At 49.3% G+C, this 14,363-nt stretch overlaps 1 protein-coding gene across 1 annotated transcript in view; it reads left to right on the top strand.

Moving 5' to 3' along the window:
- The window catches only part of ULK2 (unc-51 like autophagy activating kinase 2), a 65,113-nt gene extending 51,138 nt beyond the window's left edge, over nt 1-13,975 (top strand). Inside the window, exons 17-27 of the mRNA XM_083479807.1 lie at nt 749-829; nt 3,215-3,507; nt 4,152-4,369; nt 6,013-6,122; nt 6,934-7,086; nt 7,714-7,922; nt 8,930-9,108; nt 9,423-9,541; nt 10,040-10,197; nt 11,536-11,671; nt 11,848-13,975. Of these exons, the coding sequence (XP_083335933.1) occupies nt 749-829; nt 3,215-3,507; nt 4,152-4,369; nt 6,013-6,122; nt 6,934-7,086; nt 7,714-7,922; nt 8,930-9,108; nt 9,423-9,541; nt 10,040-10,197; nt 11,536-11,671; nt 11,848-11,915 (1,724 nt within the window). The 3' untranslated portion in view covers nt 11,916-13,975. The remainder of the gene's footprint in view (nt 1-748; nt 830-3,214; nt 3,508-4,151; nt 4,370-6,012; nt 6,123-6,933; nt 7,087-7,713; nt 7,923-8,929; nt 9,109-9,422; nt 9,542-10,039; nt 10,198-11,535; nt 11,672-11,847) is intronic.
- The last annotated feature ends 388 nt before the right edge of the window (nt 13,976-14,363 follow it).

The following is a 14,363-nucleotide window of genomic DNA, read 5'->3' as shown; positions in this document are numbered from 1 at the left end:
CATGGGCAGGTTACAAGGATATAGCTATCTGGTTATAAGAGAAATAAGACCAGTTGCAATTACGAAATCAGGAGAGTGTATGAAAACAAAAAACAGTTCCATCTATAAAACAATTCATTTCATGTATTAAAAACTGGGTTGTTGAAGATTTGCTACAAGTAAACTTAATGTAACAGCATTAATGAATTTCAGTGGGTCTGCTCTGAGTAGGAGTAATGGTGGGTGCAGCCCAATGCAAACATTTAAAAATAATTCCATACATATACACAGTTGAATAGTTCTGATGCAGATGCAAGCTGGGGTAAAGACAATTGAAGTCTGCTGTGACTACAGTGTCAACCTCCTCACCAGACCCTTTCACTTTAGCTCTGAGCTGGATAGTGTGAAACAGAGCAATGAGATTATAGTGAAAACAATCACAGTCTCCAACTAGTAGAATTAAGTTTGCCATCAGCTTTCATGGACCTGAGACTCAATGTATGAAGCATCACCCTGGAAGTTCCAGCTCATGTGATTTGGGGGGGGGGGAGGGAGTGAGGACCGTAAGCGTTGGGGTCAGAGGGAAGGGAAACAGAAAAGTCAAGACTGAAGCTACTGCTCAGAAAGCTGTGCTTCGGAGATCTTGTTTATAATCACAATGAGCAGCTGTTGATCAATGGCACCTGTGGTGTATTTGTTTGATCAAATGCTCCCTTGTTTTCTTTTTCCGGGAAATAATAATGGTGCGTGCCCTTCCCTTCTCCAATAGTTGGCACCATCCCTGAGCAACTTGGGCACTGCTGTTGTGGGCAGCTGCAAGGGCACGACTCCCGGAGCCGGAACTCCTCAGGTGAGCGGCATCTCATCCCCGGTTCACTTACTTATTTTATGTCATTTATATACGCTGCTTCATATTTCCGAGAAGAATCTCCCAAGCGCTTTACAGCAGCCTAAGATCGTCACAAAGAGCCGGAACACAACCCCAGTCTTAAGGCACAGTCTTCGGCCTGCTGCCCGGACATGCACATCCTGGGCAACTTTTAGCCCCATTCCAAGAACCCTGTCGCAAAGGTTTCTGGGTAGCTTACCCAAGAAGCTCTTGGGCACAAAGCAGTTGCTTGAAAGACTGGCAGAGATGAGCTCTTCTCTATAGATTTGGGAGCACTGTGTTTTGGTTATACAAACATCACAGATCAAGGAGTCTTTGGGCATGAACCTGATAATGCAATTTAATAGGATTCCCCTTGTAAGGTGTTTTTTGCTTCTCTTCCTAGTAACCCCATTTGGCTGGTCTCTCGCGTTCCCATTTTACAGATGGGAGAAGAGGTTGAGTCTCTCTCCACCAAGGGCTCTTGGGGACTGAAGCAGCTCTTGGTGATGCTTCCCTGGACTGTACCATTTGATGCTGCCATGGGGGGGGGCGCTCACATCTGCATGCTCTCTCACATGGGTATTTCTTATATTTCATTAGTGGGGCCAGAGCAGCCAGGTAGGGGGTTCCTCCTCACTTGCCTTCTGAAGCTGTAGAAGAAGAAAAAATGTCATGTGCACATGTGTGAATCAGCCCCCAGTCTTGATTAAAGCGAGACTAGCCCAGCCCTCCGAGAAGCAAGCCCCAGCACCCCCAGGGGCTCACCTGATGTCTTGGGCAGCAGGAAAACTCTGCCCTGGAGCTTTATGCTGAAAGTTCTGCTGCACAGCCAACAAACTGACGGTTAACTCATTGAGAACAGCAGGATCCTCTCCCAATTTAGAGGCACAGATTTGGGTGGGGGCAGGAGGGGTGCCTTTTTAAAGGAAGCAAGGGAGGCAACCTCTGTTAGCTTTGTGGATGGTCCTACACACAGGTCTTTGTTGGGTCAGCTTCCGTGGCTCTCTTTGTTCGGACGGGCAGGCACAATTGCACACGCGCAGAGCGGCTGCCTGCCAAGCGCTTGGCTTTTGTGTGGGGTGTGTGTGTGTAGCACTGTTCAAGTACAGCTCCCTCCCAAGATGGAGGACAGGCAGCCAGCGCTGTGACCCCAGCCGACCTTCCCTGCGTCCTCAGTTCACCCCCAGCTTTGATGTTGTACTGTAGGCTCTGCTCCCTCTCTCTCTCTCTCTCTCTCTAGTGGATTATGAAAGCGCTGGATTGTAAGCTTCCTCCTCCCCACCCCCTTTCCCAGGCTTTCAGTCCTTTGTGACTTCTGATGACAAAGGAAAAGCTTTCCATCCACTCAACCCAAGTGGATCTCCCCTGCTCTCCGCATGCGCATAAGGCCTTTGGGTTGATGGACAGTGGGGAATCTTTGGTTGGCAGCCATGACTTTTTAAAGAAATTTTGGACTGTGGGTACAACAAAGAGCGCAGTATCTATCATTGTGAGAGGCCATAAAGCAAAGGGTGGCATTCAACTTAAGTTCTGCTCAGAGTCGACCCCTTGAAATCAATGGGTGTAGCTTAGTCATGCTCGTTAATTTCAGTGGGTAGTTGAATACCACCTAGAATGTCATCTGCTCCATACATTGGAAGCACATGGCTTCTCCCAAAAGATTTGTTTGTTAAAGGTGCTGGCAGTTGTAAGGAGGGAACACATAGCAGTTATAGTTATGTAAATGTGCTTTAAATCGGAGGCAGTGGGCTCAACTTTACCTCTTTAGGGATAGTGGTGACCGCATGCCTCGTGGTAGTGTTCTGAGGGCGAGCAATTTTCAGGGGTACAATACACTGGCATAGTGTTTTACTCAAAGTAGACCTGTTGAAGTTAATGGACCTAACTCAGTCCTGTTCATTAATTTCAGTGGGTGTGTTCTGAGTAATGCCCAGTTGAATGCCATGCAAAACCATACATGTAGAACACACAGTTCCCAGGATCCTTTCAGGGAAGTATATTTTTTAAGGGTGCTGGGAATTGTAACTATGTGGGTGGCAAACCTGGTTGACCCCTTTAGTCTGGGGCTTTCTGTGTGCAAGGCAGGTGTGCTCTTTGACTGAGCTATTCCCCCCCCCCCAAAAAAAAATTGTTACCTTCTTCTGAATGTCAGTTGTTGAGGATCACAAGTGGGGAGAAAGTTTCTGCCTTGCTTGTGGGCTTCCCACTGGGGCATCTGGTGTGGATGGGCCTCTGGCTTGCTCATGCATCTAGGGCTGGGTAAAGAGTATTTCCTCTTACCTTCATCTCTTCAGAGGGAAGACTCTTCTGGGAGCTTTGAATCCCACCCAGATGGCCTTTTCCCACTTCTTCCTCTTCCCCCAGGCTCCCCGGCACCGCAGTCCCAGTCTCCGCAGTCCCTCCTGATGGCGGGTGCCCGTCTACAGAGCAGCCCGGCGACCCTGACAGACATTTACCAGAACAAGCAGAAGCTCCGGAAGCAGCACTCGGACCCTGTCTGCCCGTCCTACGCAGGCTACAGCTACAGCCACTCTCCCCAGCCAGCCCGGCCGGTCAGCCTGGGGACGTCACCCACGAAGCACGCAGGATCGTCGCCCCGGAGCTCAGACTGGCTCTTCAAAACGCCCCTGCCGACAATCATTGGCTCTCCCACAAAGGTGGGCGTGGGGACCTCTTCCACAGGGACAAGATTGGTAGGCTCTGGACCAGCGTAGAAATGCTGACTGCCTCTCAGAGGAATTAGGAGCAGGTTAAGGATCATGTGCTGTCTCCAGGGAATTAGTTTTCCTCCCCCCCCCCCCCAGCCTCTGCTTGCACGAGATCCCCTGGCGCCATTGCTTAAGTGCGCTTAAATTGATGTCTGTTGTCGATTCATTTGTTTTTTAAGTCATAGCCAACTCATGGTTGGACTCCCAAGGGCTGTATGCAATGCAGCTCCGCTGGCGCAAGGGGCTTCGATTTGAACAATGAAACCTCCTCTCCAGGCACCTCAAAACCAGCTCCAGGGTGCTGGGGGACCCTCCAGAGCAGATTTGGGGTGGGAGTTGAGGAAACGGAAGTCCCGCTGCTATCAACTAGCTGTCGTTGCCACTGGCAGTTGGAGTTAACGTCTGATGGGCCGCCATTTCCCCCATCCTTGGCTTGAAACCAGAGACTTGAATGGCATGTGGGGGTGGGGTGTGACTCCAGGAAGAGAGGGAGGCTGCTCCTGATCTTCTTAAGCCTCAGCTGCCTCAAAATGATAACGCCAGATTGGAACGAAACCCCGTGGGACTCACTTCTATTTTATTTGCCCTTCCAGACAACCGCTCCTTTCAAGATCCCCAAAACGCAAGCCTCCTCCAACTTGGTGGGCTTGGTCAGCCGCCAGGGACCATCGGACACCCCACTACTGCAGCAGGCAAAGGATGTGGGCGAGGCGAGAACGTTCCCCCACTTCCATTCGACACAGGGAAGCGACAGGCAGGCAGCGGAACAGCAGCAGCAGCAGCATCACCGTGGCAAGACTCTGTTTGGCAGGTAGCAGCCACAGCCTCCACCCTCCCTCCCCAAACGCTGTGCCCTAAACAACTTGACAAAGAGTGCCTTAACCTCTGTCCCCCACCCCCTTATGCCGTACCCCAGTCACTGAGGTGTTCCGAGGGGCCACTTTTGGTGGTCCCACTTGCCCCCAACTTTAGGCTGGCCTTTTCCACAGGTCGAGCGTTCACTGTGGCAGGCCCTGAAATCCTTGCTGGTAGAAGAGGCTTGCCGGGAACTGTCCCTGCTCCACTTTAGATGGGTAAAAAAACCAACCCTGCCTTATTCAGGCAGGCCTTTTCAAATTAGAGATTATTTGCCCAACCAGCTGTTACTTAAGCGTTTGACATTTTAAAATTGTTTCTATTGAAATGACTTGGGGGGGTTATCCCATATACCTCCTTGTGCTATTTTTATACAACAGCGTGGGTTTCCAAGTAAATAAGTTTTTTAATTTAAAAAACCCCATTGCCTGCAGAAGGGGGGGGCTCTTCAAGTCCCTTCATGCCCCCAAACCCATGCCAAGGATCACTGTAGAGGCAGAGCTGTGGAGCAGAAGGAAAACACCACCCATTTCACATCTTACCTTTACCAAGGAACGCAGCAGGCCCCTTTCACCTGTTCTTGCTCTCCTCTTGCCTGTTTGTGGCATATACAAATGGTGCAGAGTGGGTCCCATTTCCTCAGCTGACAAAACAGTTCTGGTTCTGCTGATTCTATAAGGGAGGCCTTAGCAAAGCACTGAACTTACCACCACCCCAGAGCACTAGGGTTAAGCTTTCGGTACAGCTCTCTTCCTCCCGCAGAAGCCACTGTGGAAATGGAACGGAAGCACCTGGTTGTTTCATTGGGCTTGCCCAGGAAAAGGTCCCAGCGGAACACGATCTCTGCAGTGTGTGGTTTAGACCACAGCATGTGGATCTGGTGTGTCAGTGTGTGTAAATATAAGCCTCATTTCCTGGTGCGGCTTCTCCCCCTCCAGCACTCAAAAGTTCCCCCTTGTTTTGCATTTTGCACTTGCAAATCCATGTTTGTTTCTCCCTGCCTGCAAACTCCTGCCAGATGAAGATGGGTGTAAATTACAAATGACCCATTGTGATCTGTTGTACAGTTGGTTTTCTTTCTTCCCCCCTAGTTCTACTAGGTCTCTCCCCCCCCCCCCCGCAAAGTGGATCTTTAAACAGCTCTTTTGAGAGCATTTTCCCCTCCTCTGCTGTGCTCTGCTTGCCCCCTCCCCACCCCCCAGGCTGGATGTACACACTATCTGACTTGACCACAGCACTGCATCGTGGGGAGTGGCTTCCTGAAGCCAGCACACCCCACCCTCTGTTTTAGTTTACATCAGACCTGCACAAAGTGAAGGCGATCTGCAACGGGCTCCTCCCTATTATGGCCACAATGGGGCCAGGACTGGGGAAGAGTGGGTCAAGCCATGACCTGTGTCTAGCAAACTGCATTTGGCATGGTGGATCACAGCTCATGCAGGCCTGGCATACGTTGAGGATACTTAACTCACGCCACAGTCTGAGGTCAGCCGCACACTAAAGCCAGGAGAAGCAAGTCACACACCCCCTTGCCCAGCCCAGGCTTTGCCCGCTGGATTTTGCCATTTCCCAAGCGCATTGTGCTATCTTTCTGCCTAGGTCTGTGAGCACCGGCAAGCTGTCAGATCAGCAAGCAAAAGCCGCTCTGGGAGGCCAGCTCTGTCAGGGCAGTACAGACAGCCTTAACACTGAGCGGCCAATGGATACAGGTAAGGCAGCTGGTGGCTGGAGCTCTTGGTAGATTGGAAGGCAAGGGAGAAATGGAGGAAGAATGACTGTTCAGTAGCTGCATGCATGAGAGAGAGAGAGAGAATAAAAAGCCTGTGAGTGTATTATATTGAGTGTACATACCGGTATGCATACATTCACTCCTTCCTGGAATGCAAGACACCCTCACCTGTGCTGGCATTCTGCTGGCTTCTGAAGGCACACCTGTTTACCTGGTCATTCCCTTGATCACTCTCCCCATGACCCCCATTTTAATGGAGCTGTTTTCATCGTGTGTTTTACACACACCCCTGCCAGCTGAAGAGAGTGCCACAAATCCACCCAAGTGGACTCCAGCCCACAAAAGCTTCATATTCAAATTGCCCCCGAACTTTATGGCCACTGCATTACTGATAGCCAGGCGGAATCAAAAACATAAGTAACATGAAGGCATGGATTATCCGTCGGCCTCTGCGCTCGCAAAGGTTTTCCTTTTTCCCCCAAGAGAGAAAATCAAATTTTCATCAAATGTTAGTAGGGCTGCCCAGGTCCAGATTAAAGTTGCTCCTCTCTCTGCCTTGCCTGGGTTAAGCCAAAAAGCTCACAGGAAAAAGTGGGTTTTGAGGAGGGATCTGTAATGGGAGATAACCAGGGAGGTGGCAAGAGGGACAGCAGATACCCTTGAGGGAACTGAGGTAGGCTTCTAGCCCCCCTGCCCTTCCCAGTGCCCATGTTTGGCTCCAGCTGTACTTGTACATTGTGTGTGAGGCATGTCCTCATGAGGACTAACATACCGTCTCTTCCTTCCTCCAGCTCCACCAGGGGCCTGTGGCATCGCAGTAGTTCCTCCCTCCATGGGAGCTGGCGTGAGCTCGAGAGCCGTGATGTTTACTGTGGGGTCCCCTCCGAACAGCGCCACTCCTCCAACCTGCACCCACATGGTCCTCAGAGCTCGGACAACATCTGGTGAGTGGCATGGACGTTGCCTGTTGCCGGGGCCAGATTGTGCAGCAAGGCAGGGAGGTGGGAGTTCAGGAGAAGTCGGTTCAGGATCTCAGACTGTTTCCCCAAAATAAGGTCACCATATTTCAAAAGGTGAAAATCCAGACAAAAAAGTGGTGGTGGTGGTTGTTTTGCCAAAGTTGTTGAGCTTTTTCTGGCAACCCTACCCCCTCACATCTCCTGCCCAAGTCCATACATAGTGTGGTTATTATTATTTTTTAAGTGTTCCAGGGCAAAAACATTCTCAAAAGATAGGGGAGCCTTCTGTCAGTCTGCAGAAGTGCTTCAGCCCTTTTAATACTCCTCCCTTGACTGAATCATAGGAAGAGCCTCAAGCATTAGACACTGATTTGCTCCAGGGCTTCTGAGAAAAAAGTACACGTGTGGTTGGGTGGAGAGTGAAAATCGTTGCCACCACATGTCTGTAATTTTATTTTATAGTTTGCTGTTCCCTGAGCTTTGACAGGGACCTTGGCACCTCCTACTTTGTTTGTAGCTGATTTTCACCTGGGGCAGGGGGCTTCAAACTCAGCCAAAGTTGTTGGGCTGAAACAAGTGTGTGTTTCTTTCTCCCCTCCCCACCCTTTCCAGTCGGCTCCAACAGCTCTGGGGGGTCTCTGTGTTCTACCAGCGGCCGGGTCCTCATGGGCTCCCCTCCTGGTGTTTACATGGGATCCTCTCCCCCCGGAGCAGAGGCAGCGCCGTGCCTGAAGTACATGCCTTATGGCACTTCACCTCCAAGCTTAGAGGGGTTTATCACCTTTGAGGCCCCAGAACTGCCGGAAGAGACTTTGATGGAGGTAAGGAACAGCGGCAACTTAAGAGTGAGTATATGTTATTGGGACTGGGGTTTCTCCAGATGTTGCAAGGTCAACTGTCAGGGATGACTGGAGATGGGCTGCAGCTACAGCTGGAAGACCACAGATGTCCCATCCCTGTTAAATAAATTAAACGTACGTTGTTAAAGCAGTTTAGGTTTTTATAAGATAGTTGGTATTGCTTCTATTTAAATTCCACCCCCTGCAATATTTCCATATACATACACAGGAGTACCCATTTTTTCCTCTGCATATTTTATGTTGTTGTTCTTTTATTGATCACCTATACAAGTTTCTCAGTGTGATGTAAAATAAAGAAATGGAGAGGGGAAGAAATATTTGAAAACACACACACACACACACACACACGAGAGAGAGAGAGAGAGAGAGAGAGAGAGAGAGAGAGAGAACAAAGTAGACGCTCCTGGCAGAGTCCCCTTTCATCCCACTGGAGAAGCCCATTGGAGCAAAAATGCATTGAAAGTGCAGGTAGTGGGCACCCCTTGCATCGTGACAGAGTTGCTTTTCCGAATATTGACAGATAAAATTCATTTATGCTTTTGAAGGTGATTGTAACAGTGATGACCCCTAAGGGCAGGGGGAGCCTGTGGCCCTCTAGACTTTGTTGGACTACATCTCCCATCAGCCCCAGCCAGCATGACCAGTGGCCAGGGATGGAGGGCTCTAGATTCCCCATGCCTGGTGTGTGTTTGTGTGTTTTGTAACACTTCTCCCCAATACTTAACTATTGTCAGACAAGATCCAAAGCTTACAACCCTTGCCATTAAATGCCTTCTAATTGGGGGTGGGAATGTTTTCAGCACCCACCTTAAAACTTTGGAAAGAGAGAGGGACCTTGCCAGATCTTCCCAGGGGGAGAATTCCGTATAGCTGTGGGTGGCACTCTAGGGAAGGCGCTGTTTGGCAGTGGTGGCCTGCTAACTCCTTGATGCTAAGCAGGGCTCTCTCTGCTTCTTCCCTCCTGGCAGAGGGAGCACACAGACACCCTGCGCCACCTGAACTTGATGCTGGCCTTCACGGAGTGTGTCCTGGACCTGACTGCTGTCCGAAGCGGGAACCCTGAGCTCTGCTCCTCGGCGGTGTCTGTCTATCAGATCCAGGAGAGTGTGGTGGTGGATCAGATCAGCCAGCTGAGCAAAGACTGGGGGTAGGTACCCACCCACACCGGGAGGCTGGTCTTTGTTGAGATGCCCAGCGCCAGGGTGCCCAAGTCCTTATACCATCAAGAAGGCAATTCCGTGTTGCCAATGAGCAATGTGGGTTTTTTGGGGGGGTAGTCCTTCTGAGGCTTAGCTGCGCAAGGCTATCTCTTCACGCCCCGCATGTGGCAATGGGCCAGTGCCCGAGCTGCTATTCTCTCCCTTGCTTTTTAATTCTTGCTGTGGACACCACCCCCCAAAAGGGATTGGGAAAGTGGCAGCTCCTCTCCTAACAAAAGGCACCCGTTTCTTTCTTCTCCAGGCAAGTTGAGCAGCTGGTCCTGTACATGAAAGCTGCCCAGTTGCTGGCGTCCTCCTTGCACCTAGCCAAAGCGCAGATCAAGTCGGCGAAGCTGAACCTCTCCACCGCAGTGAAGCAAGGTGTGTGGGGCTGCCCCCAGGGCACGGAGCCCAGGCCCTTGGTCCATCTAGCTCAGTGGGGTCTGCAATCAACCAGCAGAAGACCCTCCAGGCCCTGCCTGGAGATACCGCAAGGGACAGAACCTGGGACTTCTCACAGGTCAAGTATCTGCTGCCTTTCATGCAGAAAGTCCCAGCTTCCGTCCCCAGTGGCATCTACGGCTAGGAAAGCACCCTTGCCTGAAACTCTGGAGAGCCGGTGCCAGTCAGAGTGGGCAGTTCTGAGCTCGATGGACCAGTGGTCTGGCTCGGTAGAAGGCAACCTGCTAGGACCCAGAGATGGCAGTGGAAGCTTCCCAGACCCAGTGGACAGGCCCAGGAGCTTGTCAAGGTCTGTAGGGCATCAGGGGCTTTGAACAGGTGGCAGCAAGGCCAAGGCAGCAGCATACGCCCTTCCGGCTGTGAGAGGAGCAGGCCAGTGCCCCCCTCCCTGTTTCACAGCTGCTTTCTTCCCTGCAGTGGTAAAAAACCTGAACGAGAGGTACAAGTTCTGCATTGCCATGTGCAAGAAGCTGACGGGAAAGCTGAACCGGTTCTTTTCGGACAAGCAGAGGTTCGTCGACGAAATCAACAGCGTCACGGCCGAGAAGCTCATCTACAGCTGTGCTGTGGAAATGGTAAAGGGGGTCGGTGGGTGGGGAGAAGGCTATGCAGCGGTGGTGGGCGGAGCCAGAGGCAAAAGGGGGTGGAGCAATGAACACATGTCACCTTTGTCCAGGAGGCTGGTTTCTGCATTTGCTGTCTCTCTCACACCCTTCTATCCTCCACCCAGGCCAGTGAGAGGCATGATCAGACACTTTCCAGCCTTGCAAAAGCACTGAAGGGGGATGCGAAGCAGGGCTGGGGCAAAAGGGCAGGTCCAGATAAAGAGTATCTTTGAGGGCTGCATTTGGCCCTTGTATCTGATCCCCTTGTGGGTAAAAGATAAGGAGGACTTTCAAAAGAAGGGCTTTTTGTGGGTGGGGTCCTGTCTGTGTCTGCCCCGTAGAGCTCCAGGGCTCAGCCTCCTTATCCACAGGCTCCTTATCTCTCACCAGCTATCATGGGAAACGGGATTCTGAATAAGTGAGCTTCTGGCACTCACTGAGAATCTTGCCACAGTCATGTTCAAAAGCCACGTGTGGGCTCCCTCCTTGGCTTTGCCTTTCTGGGAAACATAAAAGCAGTGAGGGGCCCTTGCGTTTCCATTGAAAGAGGCACGCAAACAAATTAGGTGGCACTCTCGGGATTAATTAAACTGGGCTTTCTTTTTTCCATTCGTTAACGTCTTCTTTGTATGTCTCAGAAGTTAACCCAAGGTGCCATTTCTACATGTTGTCTGGCTAATATTTCGTCAGACTTAAACAGTCATTAGTTTTAATTCCCTGGGGTGTCGCACACAGTCCCCGTTGTGGGAGACAAGGAAGCTTTTCTGGTAATGGTACCCCTGGGTAACATGGTTGGAGGCTCAGGGAGAGACTCCCTGATGGTCTTGGGCAAAATAGAAAGGTTCCGGGGTTTCCAAAAGATGTGCAGGAGCTTCAAACAAAGAGGAGGAGCATTCACTCATTGGAAAATAAAAATCCACACAAGTTTTCCCACTGTTCCAGTTCTTCCTTTTAAAAAGATTGAGGGAAATATTAAAAGCTCTTTCCCCTCACCCAGATTTTTTTCTTGGAGGTTAACATTTCTAATGTTTTTACTTTCTACCAATGATGTCAAGCGTGTGCCCCCTCCCCAATTGTATCATCTCAGCAGCTACTGTGAGATAGGCCAAGCTGAGAGATTGGGAAAGGGGCACAAAGTTGCCCTTGGCAGAAGAGGGATTAGAACCCAGGTCTTCAGTCACGTCCTTTACTACTCGACAGATGGCAGTCTCTGCGTTGGGTGGAGGTTGCCTTCCGTGCAGGTCACTGCTTTGAGTGCCCCCTTTTTCTTAGCCCCTGGGCTTGATCGGTCTCTTCATGCCATCTCAGGTGCAGGCAGCCGCCCTGGACGAGATGTTTCAGCAGACAGAAGACATTGCATACCGATACCACAAAGCGGCTCTGTTGCTGGAAGGCCTGGCAAAGATCATACAAGACCCGGTTGATATAGAAAACATTAACAAATGTAAGTCCCTTTGGCGGTGTGGGGTGTCCCCCTCGCAGTGTGGCTCCTTTCCGAGAATCTGGGGCAAGCCATGTTGCTCTGAGCCTCGGCAACCCCCTGTTAAGGTTTCAATACAAGTGCTTCTTGCAGGCTCACCTGTGTCCACCTCTTTTTAACACGTTCTCCTTTGCTTTCAGATAAAGCGAGTATTGAACGCAGGCTCTCGGCTCTTTGCTGCAGCGCAGTGGCTGTTTACGAGCAGTAGGCGAGTCGCCCAGGACCACTTGGCAGATTGTTCCGCTACAGCCAAATCGCCCCCTTTGCCCCTGTCGCAACAGGAGGGCAGGTTTTTACATTTCTGTGGGTTTTCTACCAAAGAGAAAGGAGAAATGTGGTTGATTTGCAGAGGGGAAGAAACCCTGACTATCTCGGAGGAGACTTGCCTTATGACTTAAATCTTGCGCACCCCACCCCATCTTTCACTGAGCAGTCAAAAGGCTCGTCTTTCCATTCCCAGCAGAACCTTGCCACAGAGCCTCGGTTGGGGACAGCAAATTGGCGTATTATTATGATTTCTTACGAAAGGATGGAGCAGAGAATGGAACTTCCGTCTTTGGGCAAGGTCCAGAATCGCAGGCAGGGAGCAGCGGGGCTGGAAGAGTTTTCTTTTTGGAACAAGACCCTGGGAGGAAGCTGAGAACAGTGTTAACTGCAAACCTGTGTCTTGTGGAGCTTTTGAGGCTGTTGCTGGATTTGGACCTGAGCTCGTGTTTTGTAAATAGCACTTCTTCAAGCCCATCAGGCATAAGAAGAAACAGCACCTTTTGGAAAAAGACGAGGAGAAATGATGGACCCGGGTGAGGGTGGGGTCTTCTTTTTTTAATTTTACTTTTGAGGGAGATCCATTTGGAATCCCTGAAACCAGTTTGAGCAGTTATCGTGGATATAAAAGCTTGATGGTTTTTGTCTTCTTCCTGAATATCCTGTCCCAAAATACTTTATATTGCACTAATTTACTAAAAAAAAAGAAAAACTATACTCTTGGGGGGGGGGGCTTTTTTTTTTTAAGCAGAAAAGGCACAACAAACTTGCTGGAGCAGGTTAGAGGAAACCATTCGATTTCACTGTATGCTTTTCGAGGGGGGGAAAACCACCGCCCATTCCGAAATCATCCAGAGAAGAAAAGAAAAAACGCTTTCTGAAATTTCAAATGTAGCGTCTTAGGAGACTTTCAGGCAAAGCTGTACATAACCTGTCTTCAGGAGGACTTTTTCCTTTTTTTATATACCCGTTTGTCTAATACTTGAGTAACTTGGCCACAACTCCGGAGCATTTCGGTGGCGTTGCGAAGCCCCCGCTGGCTTGCTGTTCTTCCCCACTTCCCCCTCCCATTTATACAAGTTTGGTTGCTTAGTTCTGTTGTAGCATGTGGAACTCGTGTGTTACTGCCTGTATTTATCGGTAGGTATCCCCTTAATCCTGTCCCGTCCCCCCTTTCATATCAGAAGAGGCGTGCTGCCGTTTCAGTCTGTTCCTTTAAAACTGCATAAAGGGTTCTCGGACACACGCAGTGTTAGGATTCCGCGTGTTGTGGTGGCATGGACTTTCCTCCCCTTACAGTAGCAGAAGAGCAGTAAAAATTCAGGGTGGTTTCTGAGTGGCTTTTGAGGACACTTCAACACTTCCTACGGCTGCTTCCCCCCCATTTTCAGACATGCCTCCAGGTGGCTTTTGTGAATTCGTTATCTAGGCAACTTAGTTTCTCTGGAAATGACCCCTCTTCATTTTGAGAGTTGGCTTGTTGTTGTTTTTTTAAAAAAATGATAAGAAAATTATCATCACTTGGACACTTGAACACACCCCATTCTTCAGAACGAAATCATTTGGAACCTTATTTTTGTACTAGCCAGGCCTTCTCGGCAGGGAGGTCGTTGACATTCAGACACCATCTGTTTCCATGAACTGATGACCGTGTATATGTGTGTGTATGGGTGGGTCTCCTTTCCCCCCTGCCCTTGTTTTTATTTTCTTTGCTTTGACAACGTAATGTACTGTTTACCTTATTTATCTGTATGAGAAATTCCAGCAGTTAATTTGAAAGTTTTTTTTTCTTTTTAATTTATACGACATTTGTATTTTTAGGTCTTTAATACTGTGTTTCTACTACCTCTTCTTTGTAACTGCATGCATTTATTCTTGACTCCCCGTAGCGTAATAACTGAAAAACAAAAACAAAATCCTGTTGCATAATTTTTATTATGGCCTGTATAAATGTATATTAAGGTTAAAAAACAAAACAAAAAAATAAACTGATACTCAGAAGTGTTTTTATGGTACAGCTTGACACTTTAAAGATTTTGCAGTCACCAGCAGAACGAACCCAGTGCAGTGCTGTCAGGAACATAGGGTGGTGGTCATGTTTTACTCAAGAGTAGACCCACTGGAATTAAGAAACTTAAAATATGTTCTGTTTCGCCAGGCCCATTTGATGGCTGAAGTTCTGTCCCTGGCAACCCTGAAATTAGTAGTTTGAGAACAAATTATTGTTCTTTAGAAGGTAGTTTTCTTAGAAGTTATTACCGTTATTATTTATTGAATTTACATCCTCCCTTCCCAGGGAGGTGAACAGAGAAACAATTTAAAAGCAAAGTGAAAACAATTAAAGCATTCTAAAAGCGATGACTGTTAAAACCATTATATCGTTCAGTTAACA

Source organism: Podarcis liolepis (genome assembly GCF_965112155.1).
Source record: "Podarcis liolepis genome assembly, chromosome: 16".
NCBI lineage: Eukaryota > Metazoa > Chordata > Lepidosauria > Squamata > Lacertidae > Podarcis > Podarcis liolepis.
Note: the sequence above shows the minus strand (reverse complement) of the source record. Positions and strands in the feature narration are given on the sequence as shown.